At 40.0% G+C, this 20,143-nt stretch overlaps 1 protein-coding gene across 1 annotated transcript in view; it reads right to left on the reverse strand.

The window, feature by feature from the left end:
- The window catches only part of MKLN1 (muskelin 1), a 189,370-nt gene that overhangs the window by 116,567 nt on the left and 52,660 nt on the right, over window positions 1–20,143 (reverse strand). The window contains exons 5-6 of the mRNA XM_065416326.1: window positions 8,743–8,852; window positions 1,254–1,446 (exon numbers count right to left, since the gene is read on the reverse strand). Of these exons, the coding sequence (XP_065272398.1) occupies window positions 1,254–1,446; window positions 8,743–8,852 (303 nt within the window). The remainder of the gene's footprint in view (window positions 1–1,253; window positions 1,447–8,742; window positions 8,853–20,143) is intronic.

The following is a 20,143-nucleotide window of genomic DNA, read 5'->3' on the forward strand; positions in this document are numbered from 1 at the left end:
CTGCTGAGCTCGCCACGATGTCCAAACAGGAAATGAGATTCAAACTGCCCAGACAGGAAAAGGAATTCAAATTTTCCCGGGGCTTTTCCTGTGTGGCTGGTCAGAGCATCCGAGCTCGGACTGCTGTCCAGAGCGTCAACAGAGTGGTGCACTGTGGGATAGCTCCCGGAGCTATTACCGTCGATTTCCATCCACACCTACCCTAATTCGACATGGCCATGTCGAATTTAGCGCTACTCCCCTCGTTGGGGAGGAGTACAGAAATCGAATTTAAGAGACCTCTATGTCGAACTAAATAGCTTCGTTGTGTGGACGGGTGCAGGGATAATTCGATTTAACGCTGCTAAATTCGACAACCTCTTAGTGTAGACCAGGCCTAAGTTTCACCTAGACACAGCAAATGAACATAGAGCACAATACTGAGAGTCAGGAATTGCTGAGTTCTAACCATGGCTGTGCTCCAAACTTGCTGTGTAGGGCAAAGACACTTCAACTCTGCTACTCAAGCTCCCTCTGCACTCTAAATAAAGCTCTAAATAAGGGTTAACCTTAATTTATTTATAACGAATCTAGCCACTGGGCCTCTGCTCCAAAAGTCAGAGCCTTTCTCCCATTCCCACCTCAGGGTCTGCCTGTAAGCGGACTCCTATTACAAGGCATATTGTCCCTACACCCAGTCACAAAGCCACTGCCCTCATTCAAATCCCTCCCAAAATATTATTTCTGCTGTGTTGCCCAACTAGGTAGGTTTAAAAAGAACAATCCACTAAATTTAACAAAATCCATCATAATGAAGAGATGGCCTTGCTAATTGGTGAGTCTTACTGAAATCTTGTCATTCCCTTACACTCCTCCCAACTTCTCTTTTGTTTATTACCTTCTCTTGTAATGTTATATCTGACTTTAGGTTGTCAGCTATTTGGGTCACAGACCTTGTCTTCACTTGTTCCTGGAAGCACCTTTTAAACTCCGCCGGGGGGGAGGGGGAGGGACGGCGCTCCAAAGTAATAGTAATAACAAGGGAAAATGTTAGTAAGTCTTGTCGACCTTTACTAACTCTTCTCGCGCAGAGCATACTCATGTGTCCAGCAAGAGTTTACAAGTCCTCATGCTTCAGATACTAAATAGCTCCCCTTACATAATGCAAAACAAAAGCTATCACAATACAGCTGCATATATTTTAATGTACATTATGGAAAGAGTTTATACATCAATAGGCTTTCCAGACAAGATGCTGCTTTGGATTCACTTACCATTTACAGCTTTTTCTATCAATTCTTCACAAGCATCAAAATCTCCTTTCAGCACTAGTTTGTCATGCAGATCTGTCAACATTGGGTGCTCTAGCGCAATCTTGGTTTTCTTCTGCAGTGATTCAAAAGCCTCAGTGTAGTTGTGCTGGCGAAAATGCTTTAGACATAGACGAATGGCTTCCTGTTCACGGTACTACTGGAACACAAGAAAACCTATGAGAAGGGTAGATTTCCCTGGCTGGTACTAACAGGAATTTCTTACAAATTTGTTGGGATGGCAGGGAAGTGGAACCTCTCATACATATTGCATATGTTAACTGTTCATAGCCTACAAAGCTATACTAAACATAATATACTTTCCATGGCATCTGCCTCCCAAGGAGATGAGACAAAATATTGTGCTATTTCTTTAAGATGATTTAATTTTTTGATAGTTACAAGATGTGATCACCACAAGACCAAATCTTTAAAATCACTGCCATTCCTTTTTTAGCTCTTTGGTCTTGCTGCTGAATTCTACACGAAAATGGAAAAAAGTGGAAAAAACCCTTCACTCCCAAAATTATGTAAGCGTCATACAATCATAAATTATATAACAAAATACTTTAGAACAGTAAGTAGGTCACAGCTTCTCTAAGCGAAAGAGCATAAGGAAAGAGTATTAAACAGGAATATAGATAATGTTTTCACCCCTCAGCTGCTATAAACACACACACAATGACCATTAATCGCCATTACTTGAAATCAAAGACAGAAAGCATGAAAACCCATAACCTCAAAAGCTCAGCTGTCTTGCAGAATGGAATTTGGAAAAAACTGGTGTACATGCCAAAACTAGCACTGCAGGCTATTCCCTCACACCAGCTCCTCATCTCATGCCCCACCTGCCATCCAACAGTGCAGGATTTTGACACTAGGGTCTGGAGAAGATCCAGTGAGTTACAGTACCCAAAACTCAAAAGTCAGCATGCAGGGTCTGAAAAAGCTACCGTTTTAGTTGTCAGTCAGAGAGGGGGAAGATATATCATCATTAGGGCTGTCAAGTGATTAAAAAAATGAATCACCATTAATCGCGCTGTTAAACAGAATACTATTTATATAAAAAAATTTGAATGTTTTCCACATTTTTAAATATATTGATTACAATTATAACAGAATACAAAGTGTACATTACTCACTTTATATTTATTTTTATTATAAATATTTGCACTGTAAAAATAAAAAATAGTATGTTTAATTCACTTAAGTACTGTAGTGCAATCTCTTTATCATGAAAGTATCATGGGGGGGGAGGGGGGGGAGGGGGAATAGCTCAGTGGTTTGAGCATTGGCCTGCTAAACCCAGGGTTGAGAGTTCAATCCTTGAGGGGGCCACTTAGGGATCTGGGGCAAAATCAGTACTTGGTCCTGCTAGTGAAGGCAGGGGGCTGGACTCAATGACCTTTCAAGGTCCCTTCCAGTTCTAGGAGATAGGATATCTCCATTAATTAAATTTATTTATTTATTTAAAGTTGAACTTACAAAAGTAGAATAATGTACAAAAAAATAACTGCATTCAAAAATAAAACAAATGTAAAACTTTAGAGCTTACAAATCCATTCAGTCCTACTTCTTTCTTGTTCAGCCAATCACTCAAACAAGTTTGTTTACATTTGCAAAAGATAATGCTGCCTGCTTCTTGTTTACAATGTCACATGAATGTGAGAACAGGCATTTACATGGCACTCTTGTAGCTGGCGTCACAAGATATTTACATGCCAGATGCGCTAAAGATTCATATGTCCCTTGATCCTTCAACCACCATTCCACAGGACATGCATACATGCTGATGATGGGTTCTGCTGAATAAGAATCCAAAGCAGTGCGGACGGACGCATGTTCATTTTCATCATCTGAGTCAGATGCCACCAGCAGAAGGTTGATTTTCATTTTTGATAGTTCGGGTTCTGTAGTTTTCGCATAAGAGTGTTGCTCTTTTAAGACTCCTGAAAGCAGGCTCCACACCTTGTCCCTCTCAGGTTTTGGAAGGCACTTCAGATTCTTAAATCTTGGGTCCAGTGCTGTAGCTATCTTTAGAAATATCACATTGGTACCTTCTTTGCATTTTGTCAAATCTTCAGAGAAAGTGTTCTTAAAACAAACAACATGCTGGGTCATCATCCCAGACTGCTATAACATGAAATGTACGGAAAAATGTGGGTAAAACAGAGCAGGGGACATACAATTCTCCCCCAAGGAGTTCAGTCACAAATTTAATTAACGCTTAATTTTTTTAACAAGCTTCATCAGCATGGAACCATGTCTTCTGGAATGGTGGCCAAAGTGTGAAGGGGCATCTGAATGTTTAGCATATCTGGCACGTAAATACCTTGCAATGCCGGCTACAAAAGTGCCATGCGAATGTCTGTTCTCACTTTCAGGTGAGATTGTAAATAAAAAGTGGGCAGCATTATCTCCCGTAAATGTAAACAAATTTGTTTCTCTTAGCAATTGGCTGAACAAGAAGTAGGACTGAGTGAACTTGTAGGCTGTAAAGTTTTACATTGTTTTGTTTTTGAGTGCAGTTATGTAACAAAAAAAAATTCTACATTTGTAAATTGTGCTTTCACGATAGAGAGATTGCGCTACGGTATTTGTATGAGGTGAACTGAAAAATACTATTTCTTTTGTTTATCATTATTACAGTGCAAATATTTGTAATAAAAATAAATAGAAAGCAAGCACTGTACCATTTGTATTCTGTGTTGTAATTGAAATCAATATATGTGAAAATGTAGAAAAGCATCCACAATATTTAATTAATTTCAATTGGCATTCTATTATTTAACAGTGCAATTAAAACTGCAATTAATCACGATTAATTTTTTTTTTAGTTAATCGTGTGAGTGAACTGCGATTAATTGACAACCCTAATTATCATTAGCTTTAAATATGCTAATAGCAATAATTAGATGGAAGGAATTTAGGGTGACATTTTCCAAAGTATGTAAGCAACTTAGCACACCCACTTTCAATGGAACTTGTGCTCCCATATCTCTTTAATGAGATTATAAGTTTGGTTGTAAGGCATCTGACTAAAGTACCACATGACATTTTGATTAAAAAATCTGGAATACAAAATTAACTTGGCACATATGAAGTGGATTAAAAGATGGCTAATTAATAGGTCTCAAAATGTAACTGTAAATGAGGAATCATCATAAAAACAGGTGCATTTCTAGTGGGATCGTGTAGGGATCAGTTCTTGTCCCTACACTATTTAACACAACCTGGAAGAAAAGAAAATCAGAGATAAAGTTTGCAGATGACACAAAAATTGGGGGAGTAGTAAATAGTGAAGAGAACAGATCTCTGATAAAGAGCAATATGGCTCACTTAGTAAGCAGGGCACAAGCAAACAATGCACGTTTTAATATGGCTAAATGTAAAAGTATACATCTAGGAACAAGAACGTACACCCATACTTACAAGATGGAGGATTCTATCCTGGGAAGCAGTGACTCTTAAAAGATTTGAGAGTTGTGGTGGATAATCAACTGAACATGAACTCCCAGTGTAATGCTGTGACTAAAGACCTAATAAAATCCTTGGATGCATAAACAGGGGGATATCACGTAGGAGCAGAGAGGTTATTTTACCTCTGTATTTGGCAATGGTGCAACTGCTGCTGGAATACTATGTCCAGTTTTGGTGCCCACATTTCAAGAAGGATGTTGATAAATCAGAGAGGGTTTAGAGAAGAGCCATGAAAATGATTAAGGGGCTGGAGAACATGCCTTACAGTGAGACTCAAGGGGAACAGTCTCTTTAGCTTAAAGAGAAGGGTAAGTAGTGATTTAATCACAATCTATATGTGCCTTTATGGTGAACAAATATTTAATAATGGGCTCTTGAATCAAGCAGAGAAAAGTAAAACATGTTCCAATGGCTAGAAGTTGAAATTAGACCAATTCAGATTACAAATAAGGTGTGATATATATATATTTTTTTTAAACAACTGATTAACCATTGGAACAATTTACCAAGGGTCACAGTGGGCACTCCATTACTGGATTTTTTTTTTTATTCCAATTTAAAATTACAGGTATGCTTTTGTTCAAAAAGTAATTATTTTGGTGAAGTCCTATGGCCTGAGTTATACAGGTCAGACTAGAGATCACAATTGTTCCTTCTTATGTTGGAAGCTATGAATAAATCACATAGGCACTTTTGAAAATCCCACCCTTAGCCTTTATTATTGAGAAATATGCCAGCTTTATTGAATTTGATTTGGGGTTTTTTCATTCACTATTAAAATTTCACCTTTTTGCCTCTTAAAATGTAGGTATCGAATATTGATAAATTTTATTTTAAACATTTTTAGTGGGTGAAGTCAGTTTCTGTATTTTAGTATATATTCAAAATGCCTAGAGTTGGATGAATTGACAAATTTTTTGAAAACTAAAAAAAAAAATCGGTCACTGTCCCTTCAATCTTCCATCAACATTAAATTTTGTGACAAAAGGTTTACAAGTGGAAAGAAAATATCTACAATAGTCATAAGTGCAGTGTTTATCATTCTTAATCCAAAATTATTTACTACAGTCATCTGTGAACTGGTAGTTACCTGAAAATGTTGGGAGTGAACGTTATCTGTGACTTCAAAAATCAACTACCAGCACATATGTAAAAGAGATTAAGTTGCGTGCTAACAAAAAACACAGAACACTTACTGGAATATGCAAATAAAGCAAGGAGATCAGCTTCACAATATAGCTGAATGTATGAAAAAACAACATAGAATCATAGAATATCAGGGTTGGAAGAGACCTCAGGAGGCCATCTAGTCCAACCCCCTGCTCAAAACAGGACCAACCCCAACTAAACTATCAACTTAAAAACCTCTAAGGATGGAGATTCAACCACCTCCCTAGGTAACCCATTTCAATGCTTCACCATCCTCCTAGTGAAACAGTTTTGCCTAATATCCAACCTAGACCTCCCTCACTGCAACTTGAGACCATTGTTCCTCGTTCTGTCATCTGCCACCACTGAGAACAGCCTAGCTCCATTCTCTTTGGAACCCTCCTTCAGGTAGTTGAAGGCTGCTATCAAATCCCCCCCGACTCTTTTCTTCAGACTAAATAACCCCAGTTCCCTCAGCCTCTACTCATAAGTCATGTGCCCCAGACCCCTAATCATTTTTGTTGCCCTCCGCTGGACTCTCTCCAATTTGTCCACATCCTTTCTGTAGTGGGGCACCCTTTCTGGACGCAATACTCCAGATGTGGCGCTATATACACACACACATATATATATATATACACACACACACACACACACACATATATATATACACACACACACACATACACACACCATAACATATACCATCTTGGTTTCTAAGAGTTATGATATTGTTTAGAACTTTAAAAGTGTTCACTTGTACATCAGTAAAATCTACCTAGTTTTAAGGTGAAACCTATATAGAAAATTTCCTAAATTACTCAAGTGATGGAAGGATAAAAAAAGCAGACTGGAGCATATTCAACTCCCTAGTTTAGTCATAAGGCCAAATTCAACCCTGGTGTAACTCCACTGAGGGCATGAATACATTTGATGTATTTAGTCCATAAAGAGTGAAATTAATGTTGGATGCTAATTTTGATGGTCAATATTTACAATGAAATGCCCCTATGAGCATAAATGGTTATTTTAGAACACCAAGCAGAGGTCCAGCACAGCTTTTATTGGGAAAAGCTATGAGTACATTACATTGTCTCCCACCCTTCATATGATGCTCATCTTCTTAGACTGCAAGATCTTTTATACATGGACAGTGACCACATCTTCACTGGTACAGCATCTAGTACAACAGGGCCCCATTCCTAGTTGGGGCTTTTGGGTACTATTATTAAGACTCTACTTAACTTGCAATATTTGTGGAAATTGTGGATTCCGCAATATTAAGCTTCCATCACAATTTTGTCAGTGGGAGCCCTCACTCTCAGCCCTGGATGGCAGACAGCGGAAAATCGCAGAAGAGTAATAATGGACCTTATTATTTGTGGTAATAAAGTCCATTAAGGTCCATTATTACTTTTCTGCAATTTTCCATGGCTTGTCTGCAACTCAGCTGCAATTTTTTTTTGACAATCATCCCACAATTCAAGTAGCGCCTTAATCATTATATAAGTATTAAAGACTATTTTTTACACAACTGTCAAGGTTCAAGTAGATGAGCCACACTATAGCTGTAGATTGGGTTTTAATAAACTTCTCATAATTAACAGAACAGGATAGGGAGACAAAAAAAAAAAAGAAATCATGTTCAACAGTCCACTGCAGCTAACCTTAAAGTTTAAGTAGTATATTCACTAGCAAATGCAGGAACGAGAACAGGAAGTATAGTCAAGCAAAAGCAATCTAGAAAAATGCTCTGATGTTGATGAGTGTGGTTAATTGAACCAGGAATTCTGGAGAGGAGTTTCATTTTTATTTTTTATTTTTTTTTATAAAACTTCATTTAGAGTCCATAAAAGCAACAGGGTTTGAGGCTGACCTATCAAAGAAAAGTATTATAAAGATGTAATGGCAACATTGAGAATTCAAGAACCTAGTGACAGGAAGAAGGACAGATGAAAGGGGAGGTGAAAAGTTGCATGGATTACTATTTGGATTGACCTTTATCAACCGTTATTGTTTCGGAAAAGAGAGGAGGTCTGTGTGCACAAGTGCATGCACACACACACACTTTGTTGATGTTTTCTATATAAACTGCTCTCTTGTACACAAGACTTCAAACGACCAACTCTCACCATACTGACCAAAGACAAAAGTGCGTATGAAAACGTGTACATCTACATACACACACTTGTCTTGGTCAGTATGACAAGATTTGATATTACTCTATAAGAGAGCACTTTACATGGAAATGAACGTTGAAAATCACCACCAAGATCCTTATAAGGATCTTTAAGCTTGAGTGTTTTGTCCTGGAACATGTTTGCATTTTAGCAGTGTCCTAGGACAGCTCACGTCGTCCCTCTCCCACCATGCTGAAGTCTATGCCTACAACTGTCCTGGTATGTGTAAGCCATGCTTCACTAGTGAAAACCAAATACAAAATACAAGTCCACCTACTTCAGATAACCAAGTGTTCAAGTGTATACAAGACCCTTTAAAGAAAGGGTAATATAGGGGAAAAGTTACTGGAAGAGGGTGCAAGGCAAAAAAAGATCACAGTTTAACGAATCTGCCTCAAATTCCATAGACTCACTGGTACACAATAAATCATACAAATTTAAAGCACAGGATAGTTTCAGAAAGTCTGAATTCAAGCTTCCGCACTTGCCTTTATATATATTTAAAAGAAAAAAAATGCTTGTTTAAACAGCTGATATCTGCGGAACAGAAGAGAAATAGTACAATTCCACAAGAGTAAGTTTTACAGTGTTTTGAGATTGTGTTTGCTTTGAGAGTGGTGCAGTCATTTAAAATGCAGGCCTACCTTGCTGTACCAGTTGAGGCAGGGTTGGACCACATCTGGATCATCAATGCCATTAAGTTCAACATACCAGATACTAAAATTGAAGCTGGGCCCCCATGATAACAGTGGAACTGGAGGGGGAGAGGGTGGGGAAAAAAGCAAGGTACATAAATGTCAAATACTTGTTAGATTATTGATCAAACCTACAACACTATTTCAAAAGAATGCATTTTTAGCCCAAGGAGAATAATAATTTAACAAGAATAAAATTCTCTTCCTTTACACACAAATTTTTGGTTATTGATTTTCTGTAAGGTTAGAAAATTTACCGGCCATACATCATATTAAGCTGTGCCTCAAAACAGCTTGCAGTGGGAAAAAAAGATGAAGACAGCAGATCTTTACAGACTAGACGCTTGCACACAGGTGGAGAAAAGGAGGGTCAGAATGCTGGAATCTGAATATAATAGCTCAAATGGCCAATGGGTACACTGATGGATATTAAATGGGCAAACTGAGGGCAGTACGTGATATTTTTAAAGTGTGTGGTTTATTTCATTTTTGCCAACAGTAGAAACACCATCCCTGGTTAAGGAAGAGGATATCAAGTTTGGTTATTTTTTACTTTACATGATTTGCAACATCGTCTTGGAAGCTTGGGAGGAAAAAGTGTTGTGCTTTTTCCAGCTTCACAACTTTCATCCATACATTATTTCTATCTAATTGCATATGAAACCAATTTGGCTTCCTGGTAGTTGACTTCCACAATTGTGTACCTCTCTCCCTAAAACTCCCCCCATCAAATATTATTACTCTTTCCCACCCCATTTCTAACATCAGGGATGTCAGGTTAGCTGGCAGCCTGCTCAGGGCTCCTCTTGTGCCCTCACCCCAAGTTTGGGCAAACACACTGGAGTGACATAACTTCACTGGATATGGCTTTTCCCTCAACAGCAGGCAGCACTAGTAAGAACTACCACCACAGCAAGTCTATACCATGACGTACTCCTGGGAGAATTCTGTGCCACTGCGCAATGCAGAATTTGTGCAGAGTTCCAGGTTTCCCCCGCAGAATTGGGGCTGCAGACCGCCACTAAGGGCTGCTGGACTCTGCAGAGCCCAACTCGCAGTGAGCAGAGTGCCCAGGACGGCAGGGATGGAGGCTCTGCATGCTCTGGCTACCCGGCTTGATCCTCTTCCTCCCAGGGACAGGAGAGGGTCTGGCAAATGGTGAGGAAGGGCAGGGTCACCCCACATCACATACCCCAGCGGGACAATAAAGAAGGTGGGGGGAGTAAAGGCTCTGGGGGTGCAGGTGTCTGGGCCAGAATGCGCCCCACAACTGGGCTCTGGAGGGGGGGTGCAGGTGCCTGGGCCAAAGAGTGCCCCATGACTGGGCTCTGGAGAGATGGAGGGGTGTGGGTTTATGGGCTGGGGCGTGCCATGTGGCTGGGCTCTGGGGGAAGGGGAATGCAGATGTCTGGGCTCTGGAGGTGCCATACAACCCCCTCCAAAAACCCCTAACTGGAACTGGGTTGTTGTAGGGGTTTCTTTAACTCTCTACTGCTGGGGGGATCTTTTTTTTGTTATGGTGTTTCTGTTGACATACTTGTTGACAGGTATTTTGAAATAAATTACCAAAATAATTGAATGGAGTGATTATATTGTGTTATTTTGACATATAGAATATGAAGAATTTTAAAATAGTGTGTGCAGAACTTTAATTTTTTTGGTGCAGAATTCCCCCAGGAGTACACTATGCTCAAGCCCACAGCAGTAGAGACCTGCTAATGAAGGTTAAGGAATAAATAGTACATGCATTTAGAAAACGTGAAGCACAACACAAACAGTTATGGAACATGGAGAAAGTCCTCTTTAATTTTAGAGGTATAAGAAGATAGCTTTGGGGCTTAAACTATTTGACAATACCCCTTTAAAAGTGAAAACAGCTATTAAAATGTTACTTTAAGGAAAAATGACATGCTTTCTCTTAGGAATAGCAAAGGATGCCAAAATCCAGTGGAAAATTTTAACAGCTGGTCTGTAGGCAGATCTAATACGAATAAAGTGTAATGCTGTAGATCTATAGCATTTAGCTGTGTTAACTATACAACACAAGCCAAGACAGAGGACTCTACACTGAAGTTGCAGCATAGATCTGAAACTATGGAGAGATACAGGAGGTACAGAAACTCCATCCCAACCAATCATACTAGTGAGTAAAGGTATCATTTTATTTTTTCAGTTACAACCCTAATATCCTCTGACCACTGGTGGTCATTAAAAAAGTGTCTGTTATTGCATTCTTAAGAACAGGAATATTGACACTGGGTGTCCTAGCCAAATTCCCATTGATAGTTACAATTGCACAACTAAATATCTATCTGTAGCTTAAACTGAGACTTCACTTCCTCTCCTAAATAGCTTAGTTTTAAAAAGTGCTTATTGGTAGATACACAAGCTCCATACAGGAAGCCAAATATACCAAGTCAACACAATATACTAGGTTTAGAGTTTGCTGGGAATTTTCTGTCCAAAATCATTGACAGAGAATGTATTTTCTGGAAATTTCTGACAGATTTTTTTTTCAGTTTTCCTCTGGGAAAAAATGAAACAAGATGTTTAATTCTGGCAGTTCGACACAAGTAAAAATATTTTGGTTTGCTGAACTGCATCTTCCTATACTGCCACGTTGCATCATGGAAGTTGTACTTCAGATGCCCCGTGCCCCCATTCTCAGGCTCCCTGGCCAGACTACATCTCATGACGCAACATGATCTCCCCTGAACACACTGTGTGGTGCATCATGGAAGTATCACAGAAGCTGTAGTCTGGGCAAGGAGTCCAGTCCATAGGGGAAAGAGGGCATCAGTTACCTGCTCTACAACTCCTATGAGGCAATGCAAAACTATAGGGAAATGATTTTTAATGTTGAATTGACTCAAAGTGATGCATTTTGGGTCAGTTAAATAAACGGACATTAAACATTCCAATTCAAGAATATCAAAATGTTTTGTTTCAATTTAAAACAGATGCATGTAGTGGAAATTTCCAGAGGCAAAATCCAAACTGAGAAGCTATTACACAGTAGTTGCTCCCTAATGCAGCACTAGAACCTGCCCCCTACTCGGTCTCCTACTCTGAGTGGGGCATACCACAGCAGTATCAAAACTATACTTGCGACCCGATAATTTATGGAATTTGTAACATGTCTGACGTAAGCCTTCAGGTCATCTGTTCAAATTCATCAGTTTGGAAAGTGACCCACCATCTGATGGCCTGTCAGAGTTCCAAGAGAGTTACTCTCAGTCCAATTACTAGTGGATAGGTGTCACATCACAGAAACCTAACAAAGATACTGCTTGGTGATGGTTATCACATACGAGGCAAAAAGCATTGAACAGGCCCTGGAGAGCAGAAGCCCCCTGTAGATATGAGGCGATCTTTTCAGGTCAGGACTGATGCACAGTGCAGGTGAAAGTTATGCTCCTGCTGTCTTAACTATATTTGTCCTTTGAACAGAGGACTTTAGTAACCAGTCCTGCTCATCAGCAACCACTACTAACATTCTTCTCTTGATTAGAAGTGGATTTAATCCAAGAGCATACATAGCAATTTATCAAATTCTCTCACACACACAGATTTGCATTTAAAAAAAAATTAAGGGTTAATAAAAGTTTAATATGATTGTTTTCATTTAGTTCCTTCTCTACAAGAAAAAGCATTGTCCCCCACACTACAATTTTAGAGGCTATAAAACACAAAATAAATAGAACCAATAGCACTTAATAGCTTTTAGGTTATCTGTCTATCCACCCCAGCCCCCAAAAAGCTTGGAAAGAGAGGAAAAATCCAGTAAGAGCCATGAAGACCTGAAAATGTTAGAACTGGTGTACTATTCAGCAGCCTCTCTACTAAGCAAGGCAGACCATCAAGAACATTCCACCCCTGAGCATCACCCTCAGAACTAGTTACCTACCCAGTTCCAAGTCCAATTCAAGGCATTAGCTATCGTTTGCTAAATGATTAAGGGGCTGTGGCCCATCTATCTCAACAGTTGCCACTTGTCCCTCACACTGAAACATGAGCTGATGGTTGGAAAGCTGTCAGAGCACAAGGTACACCTCACATGGACCGAGACAGAACTTCTCAATGGAGAGCCCAAACTGCGGAACTGGCTTCTAGCAAAGATTTAACAGCCCAGGTTTAACACCTGACTCAGGAAGAAGAAAAAAAAAAAGAAAAGAAAAAAAAAAAACGACGACGACTTTTCCTTACACAGGCGTTTTAATGGAATAGCAGGTTCCCCACCTCACCCCACTTTACTTGGAGTCATACTCTGAAAGACCATGAAATAGAGGATCAGGTTGGACAGCTAAAATCCCATTTAGGGATAATTCTTATCATTTATGTACATATCCAGATATTAGGGTGACAGGTACTTCAGAAATGTGAACCATGAATACCACAAGGATGTAACACCACAAACAGTTCAATAGCTCTCATTAAACATTCAACAAGGTCTTACATTTGTTCACAAATAAAACAGAAAAGAGGTGAGCAGTGGTGTTTTTACTATCAGAGTTCCATTATGCAGGATCATTCTATTTCACAAGTATTTAAAAACAATTAGCATTAAAACAGAAGTTATACCACATATGGGAAGGACAGATGATGGACGCCTTGCAGGGCTACAAAGCCCAAGAAAATTTCATCAGATATTTTAAAGTTGCTCCAAAAGATGAGGGTGGAGAGAAAAAAAAAAAAAAGTATGAATTGAATGGCTGGATAACCTGTCCTTTAACTCTAATACATAGGACATTTTAAGATTCCTTTTCCATCACTCTAAACCTATCTCCTCAGTCTTGAATCTCTCCCTGGTTCCCCTCTTCTACATTAAGGGCAAGCTTCTCATCTTCACTTTCACTGCTTTCTGCCCTCTGATTTATACAGCTCCTAGAGATGTGTACAGCATTTCAGATAAAGTGTCATATGGTTGGGGTAGCAACCATTTAAATTAGACATGACATAAGGAGAGACAGACGGTGGGATGCAGTTTGAAAGAGCGGTGAGATTCACACAAAATACGGTCATGGGGTAACCCTGTTTTTGTTATGTACTGAGCTAGTTCTCTTTTAAATTTATTTTATTTGTAATATTTGCAAAAGCAACAAAGTAGCAAATTTTGAGGAAGGATTTGGAGGAGGAGGTTAATACCTATGCCCCATCTAAGTTCTTTTCCCCACAGTTCCCTTTGTCTCCTTCACCCACCCCAGACTATGTATCTTCTTCTGTGTTGCCCTTCAAGCCTGTAAAACCTTCCCAAGTATTTGAGAAGTAGCCCCTGTAAAAATGAAGTCCAAAGATTTGTTCTGCAAGGGAGTCTCATTGCAGTGGCCACGCCCTATTATGTGTATGTTCTGTACTGGATTATGCTAGGCACTCCCATCCCTTTGGGGGTAGAGCTTTAGTTATCTTTGGCTCATTCTAGCCACAGTAAAAACCTTCAGTACAGCTCTACCTAAAGATTCTCAGCATATTTTGTTGCAAGTACTACAGCAATCAGTACTGAACATGTAAACAGTTTAGACCAAATGAATCATTGCTACACAGTAACAAAAAACTGGTGAAGAGCAGAAATCAATATACTTTTTGTAGTAGGAAGAAAGCCTGAGACATAAGCCCTTGTATTAGAGGCCTAGTATGAGGCAGAACCTGATCACAGAATCTGGCAAGAACAGGGCTGATACTGCAAAAATACACATTCCTAAGGAGTGCTAAGTACAGAGTACTCATGCAAACACATCCCGATATCAAGTGGTACCAGAACATCCAGATATCAAGGATGGTACAAAAACATTCCCCAAGGATAACAGAAACACACTGACCCCTCCTAAAAGATAAGGTTAGGGTGACAGTAGGTAACTTGTTTATATCGGGGTATAAAAATGTATCTCAGAGGGAGTAGCTTTGGCCAGCCTAGGGAGCAGTGGAAAGTCCCGTCATTGACTGAGCTGTGTCCATTATCACAGATATACATGTCTTAGTATCCTCGTAGAGTCTGCCAGGTGCTATTACCATGCTTCATCGATAATAAACCTGGCTGGATGCCTTCGCACCTTAACGAATCTTGTGGTCATTGGGTGGTTCGCTCGAGGTCTGCTGTGCCAACTGTCTGCACAGAGCTGCGACAGCACACAGAGAGAACACACATGCAGCCAAACATCTGACCACACTTAACAAGATCAAAAGCAGTGAAGATATTTAGGGCACTTACAAAACATACAGGTGTTTTAACTGGTACTAAGGTGCTTTTGTTTTCATAAAATGATGCAAGAACAGGCCTACTGAGGGAGCATGTGATAGAGGATAGAAATAAAACCATCATCCAAAATATTATGACTGGGGAAACGTGAATGAAGTCTGAGTTCATCTATTTCAAATGTAATCTTAAATTATCTACAATTCCTACAGCAACCTCAACTGTACCGTTGAAGGCCGACATTATGGTACTTGGCAACACAACATACATGTACAGTAACGCCTCACTTAACGTTGTAGTTAGGTTCCTGAAAAATGCTACTTTAAGCGAAATGATGTTAAGCGAATCCAATTTCCCCATAAGAATTAATGGGGGGTTAGGTTGCAGGGAATTTTTTTTCACCAGATAAAAGACTATATTTTATATGTATGTTAGTACACACATATATATACATACACACATACACACACACAGTATAAGTTTTAAACGAACAATTTAATACTGTACACAGCAATGATGATTGTGAAGCTTGGTTGAGGTGGTGGAGTGAGTCCGAGGGTGGGATATTTCCCAGGGAATGCCTTACTGCTAAATGATGAACTAGCACTCTGCTGAGCCCTCAAGGAGTAACATGTTGTTAATGTAGCCTCACACTCTACAAGGCAGCACGAATGGAGGGAGGGGAGACAGCATGGCAGAGAGAGAGAGACACCCTGTGTGAGAGAGAGAGATGCACGTTGCTCCTTTAAGTACATTGCCTTTTTAATTGATTAGCAAATTGAGACAGCAGGTGCTGCCAGCAAGCTCCCTCAGTCCTGAGCCCTGTAGTGTCTCTCCCCCCCCCCCCCCCCATGGAGATAAGGTTCAGGAAATGGGGGTACAGGAGTGAGGGGGGAGAGGTTGACACCCTGACATTAACATCCCTCTCCCCCCCACACACACACACACAGCAAGCAGGAGGCTCCCGGGAGTAGTTCCAAGGCAGAGGGCAGGAGCACCACACGACAGTGAGGGGAGAGACAGCTGAACTGCCCGGCAATTGATAGGCTGCTGGGCGGCTGACACACAGGAAACTTAGGGGAGCAGGGAGCTGATAGGAGGGGCTGCCAGTGCACCCTAGATTCAAAGCCCCCACCAGCTATCTCCAACGGGCTGCTCTTTCTGTAAACAGTGGACAAAGCAGGCAGCTACCAAACAACCTTAGAAGGGAGCATTGTGCAACTTTAAACGAGCATGTTCCCTAATTGATCAGCAATGTAACAATGAAACGTTAACCGGGACGACTAAGTGAGGAGTTACTGTATATGGAAACACATGCTACAAGATACGATTTAGATAACATTACAGCCAACTTATTTACAAAGACTTACCAGAGAAGCAACAGTAAAGCAAGTACAGTTCCATTCCATTATACCAAAGCTTATGGTACATGCGGACTAATTAACTCATGCCAGTTATTTGGTATGTCAGACACTCCTCTTGATAAGTTTTCAATACAACCACAATCCTCACAACACCCTCACACGCCCTCAATAAAGAGCTTTCCCCAAACAAAACTTTCTGAAAACAGGGAAGGTAGAAGGGCCAGAAATGAAAGTGTTGAGATAAGAAATGAATATATGAGCTTTCTATTGGTATATGGCATGTCCAAGTAAGCTGCTTCCCTCACCCACGCCCAGACTTTCAATGAACAACCGGCAAAACATTATTATAAGGGTTAAACATGTCCCATTGCTCTGTTGCATGGCCTATGAAGTCCGAACAATGTCAAGCGGTCAGAATTATAAAAGTGTAGCTCAACTCTAAAAGAGATTTTTTTTTAAAGTTGCCTTCTTATTCAAGAGGTCTGCTCCTTTCAAGTTAGGAGCCATGTTTGATCACAAACAACATAAGGCATTTGGGGGTTTGGTTGGGTTCCCCTCCCCCCCTTTTCCTTCTGCTAACTCTGCAGAGCTCATTCAACTACAGGAGTGGAAGTTTGAGTCTATCGTGGCATGCTTATTAATAGAACTGTTAACCAAATTCCAACCACCAAGCCAAATTAGGTCTTCATTTACACTTGTGCAACCTCACTGATGACAATGGGTGACTTCACTGATGTCAGGGTTTTACCCAGTAGGCTCATATAAGAGCAAATTTTGGCTTACAGAATTTTGATTATTGGTGATGTCACAAGGAACACGGCATAGCATTCCTATCCCAAGTTGAATTACCTTGGCTAGCAAGTAGGGAAAAGTTTACTTGTAAATTGGGCAAATTTGATCTGTAAGCATGAAAGAACGGATTTCACAACACCATTTTCACAGTCATTTCACAGTAGAAACACTTTCATGTCACATTATTATATGAACAATGAAGCATAAAACAAAATAGAAAGTATTTTTATAGGTTTCAGTCTAAAGGCCACTTGTAGTTTTTAAATGCCTAATCTTTCCCAAGTGGCTATGTAGACTTTCTTCAATTTTCCAAAACCAAAATTTACTTCTGGGCATGCAGAAAGCATAAAAAATTCATCCCAAAAGATAGAGGAATCAAGAAACTAAGGTACTAAAAAAGGAGCTTAGAATGGCGAGTCCCATCTCAATCAAGGTAGAAAGGTAACAAATGAAGATTCTCTGTTGGAAAGGAATCCATTTGAGCAAGAAACGGATGAAGGGGCTTTGGTATTCAGAAGCATTATAGGCCAGGTTATTCTCATGCTAAGACTTCTAGCTATGCTTTTCCAGTCACTAGTAGTCCAGTAATTAATAGTCTGGTGTACAAAACCAACAGACTCTTTTTTCCTCTCTCTGATATATTCCATCCAAAGACAGACCAGACCTAACTCTACTTAGTTTTTGCCTATTGCATCTGTTTACAAGTCCAGAACAGCACAGACCCATTCTTCTACGTTATCCAGCCACTGTTTCTTCAGCAGTGACTTCTGACACTCCACAGTTCATTCATTCCCAAGTCCATGCACACTTCTGTTATGTCATTGTTACATATCACTAAACTAATGAAAAGGTGAAAAGGTGAGGATTGTTCTTGCAAAAGTAAAATGTTGAGTGTTAATCACAGAGCAAAATACCATACTCTTTAGAAAAACAAACAAACACTACCTGGTATCAAGGCACACCTCAAAGCTCTTTGACTGGCATAGATTCATAGATTCTAGGACTGGAAGGGACCTTGAGAGGTCATCGAGTCCAGTCCCCTGCCCGCATGGCAGGACCAAATACTGTCTAGACCATCCCTGATAGACATTTATCTAACCTACTCTTAAATATCTCCAGAGATGGAGGTTCCACAACCTCCCTAGGCAGTTTATTCCAGTGTTTAACCACCCTGACAGTTAGGAACTTTTTCCCAATGTCCAACCTAAACCTCCCTTGCTGCAGTTTAAGCCCATTGCTTCTTGTTCTATCCTTAGAGGCTAAGGTGAACAAGTTTTCTCCATCCTCCTTATGACACCCTTTTAGATACCTGAAAACTGCTATCATGTCCCCTCTCAGTCTTCTCTTTTCCAAACTAAACAAACCCAATTCTTTCAGCCTTCCTTCAGAGGTCATGTTCTCAAGACCTTTAATCATTCTTGTTGCTCTTCTCTGGACCCTCTCCAATTTCTCCACATCTTTCTTGAAATGCGGTGCCCAGAACTGGACACAATACTCCAGTTGAGGCCTAACCACCGCACTATAGAGCGGAAGAATGACTTCTCGTGTCTTGCTCACAACACACCTGTTAATACATCCCAGAAGCATGTTTGCTTTTTTTGCAACAGCATCACACTCATATTTAGCTTGTGGTCCACTATAACCCCTAGATCCCTTTCTGCCGTACTCCTTCCTAGACAGTCTCTTCCCATTCTGTATGTGGGAAACTGATTGTTCTTTCCTAAATGGAGCACTTTGCATTTGTCTTTGTTAAACTTCATCCTGTTTACCTCAGACCATTTCTCCAATTTGTCCATATCATTTTGAATTATGACCCTGTCCTTCAAAGCAGTTGCAATCCCTCCCAGTTTGGTATCATCCGCAAACTTAAGCGTACTTTCTATGCCAATATCTAAGTCGTTAATGAAGATATTGAACAGAACCGGTCCCAAAACAGACCCCTGCGGAACCCCACTTGTTATGCCTTTCCAGCAGGATTGGGAACCATTAATAACAACTCTCTGAGTACGGTTATCCAGCCAGTTATGCACCCACCTTATAGTAGCCCCATCTAAATTGTATTTGCCTAGTTTATCGATAAGAATATCATGCGAGACCGTATCCCATGTCCTACGCCTGTGGGAATTCTGCACCAAAAAATTAAAAATACTGCCCACAATATTTTAAAATTCTGCAAAATTCTGCATATTTTATAAACACCACAATATCATCATGCCGGTTTCAATTATTTTGGTAATTTATTTCAAAATATCTGTCAGCAAGTTTCTCGGTAACAATACAGACCCAAAAAAAAAAGATTCTAATAATTTTTTTTGAGAAATCGATTCCTTACTAGGCATATTAGTACAGAACTTTGAGTAATTAATTTAAATTATAACACAGAAGTGTATTTCCTGCACCTGTCAAAACCAGTGCAAAGACTTGGGGGAGCCAGGAGTAACGGAGGAGCTGTGGGAGAGGAAAGGAGCCTGGAGTGAACCTGGAAGTTTGTTGGGTGTGGGTGGGAGAAGTATGGAACAGGTGTTTTTTTTTTGGGGGGGGGGGGGGAGAAGAGAAGAGAAGAGAAGAGAAGAGAAGAGAAGAGAAGAGAAGAGAAGAGAAGAGAAGAGAAGAGAAGAGACAGGATTGTTAGGGAGTTCGGAAGCCACCCCCATGCAATTATGTATGTCAAGTGTTAATTTTTAAAACAGCCATTTGTAAATTTGAGCTCAAAAAAGCATCTGAACCATTTTCTGAATGGTAAAGCAGTATACATTTAATGCTCCAGTAGCTCAAAAAATGACCAAAAAGTTACTGGTGTTACTTTTTTCACCTTGCATCACAACATATGAAAACTAATACCATAATGTAACATTTTTATCCTGTGACAAAATAAATAGGCCTCAGCATGTTTAAGGGCAATACAACTTTGCTAATACATTCAAATATTCTATTCTCAATGCAGCATTTGTGCTGCTTTACCTTGCTCTTCTGTCACGAAGTACCTCAGAGCCAAATTTTGCAG

This window comes from Emys orbicularis, chromosome 1 (genome assembly GCF_028017835.1).
Source record: "Emys orbicularis isolate rEmyOrb1 chromosome 1, rEmyOrb1.hap1, whole genome shotgun sequence".
Classification (NCBI taxonomy): domain Eukaryota; kingdom Metazoa; phylum Chordata; order Testudines; family Emydidae; genus Emys; species Emys orbicularis.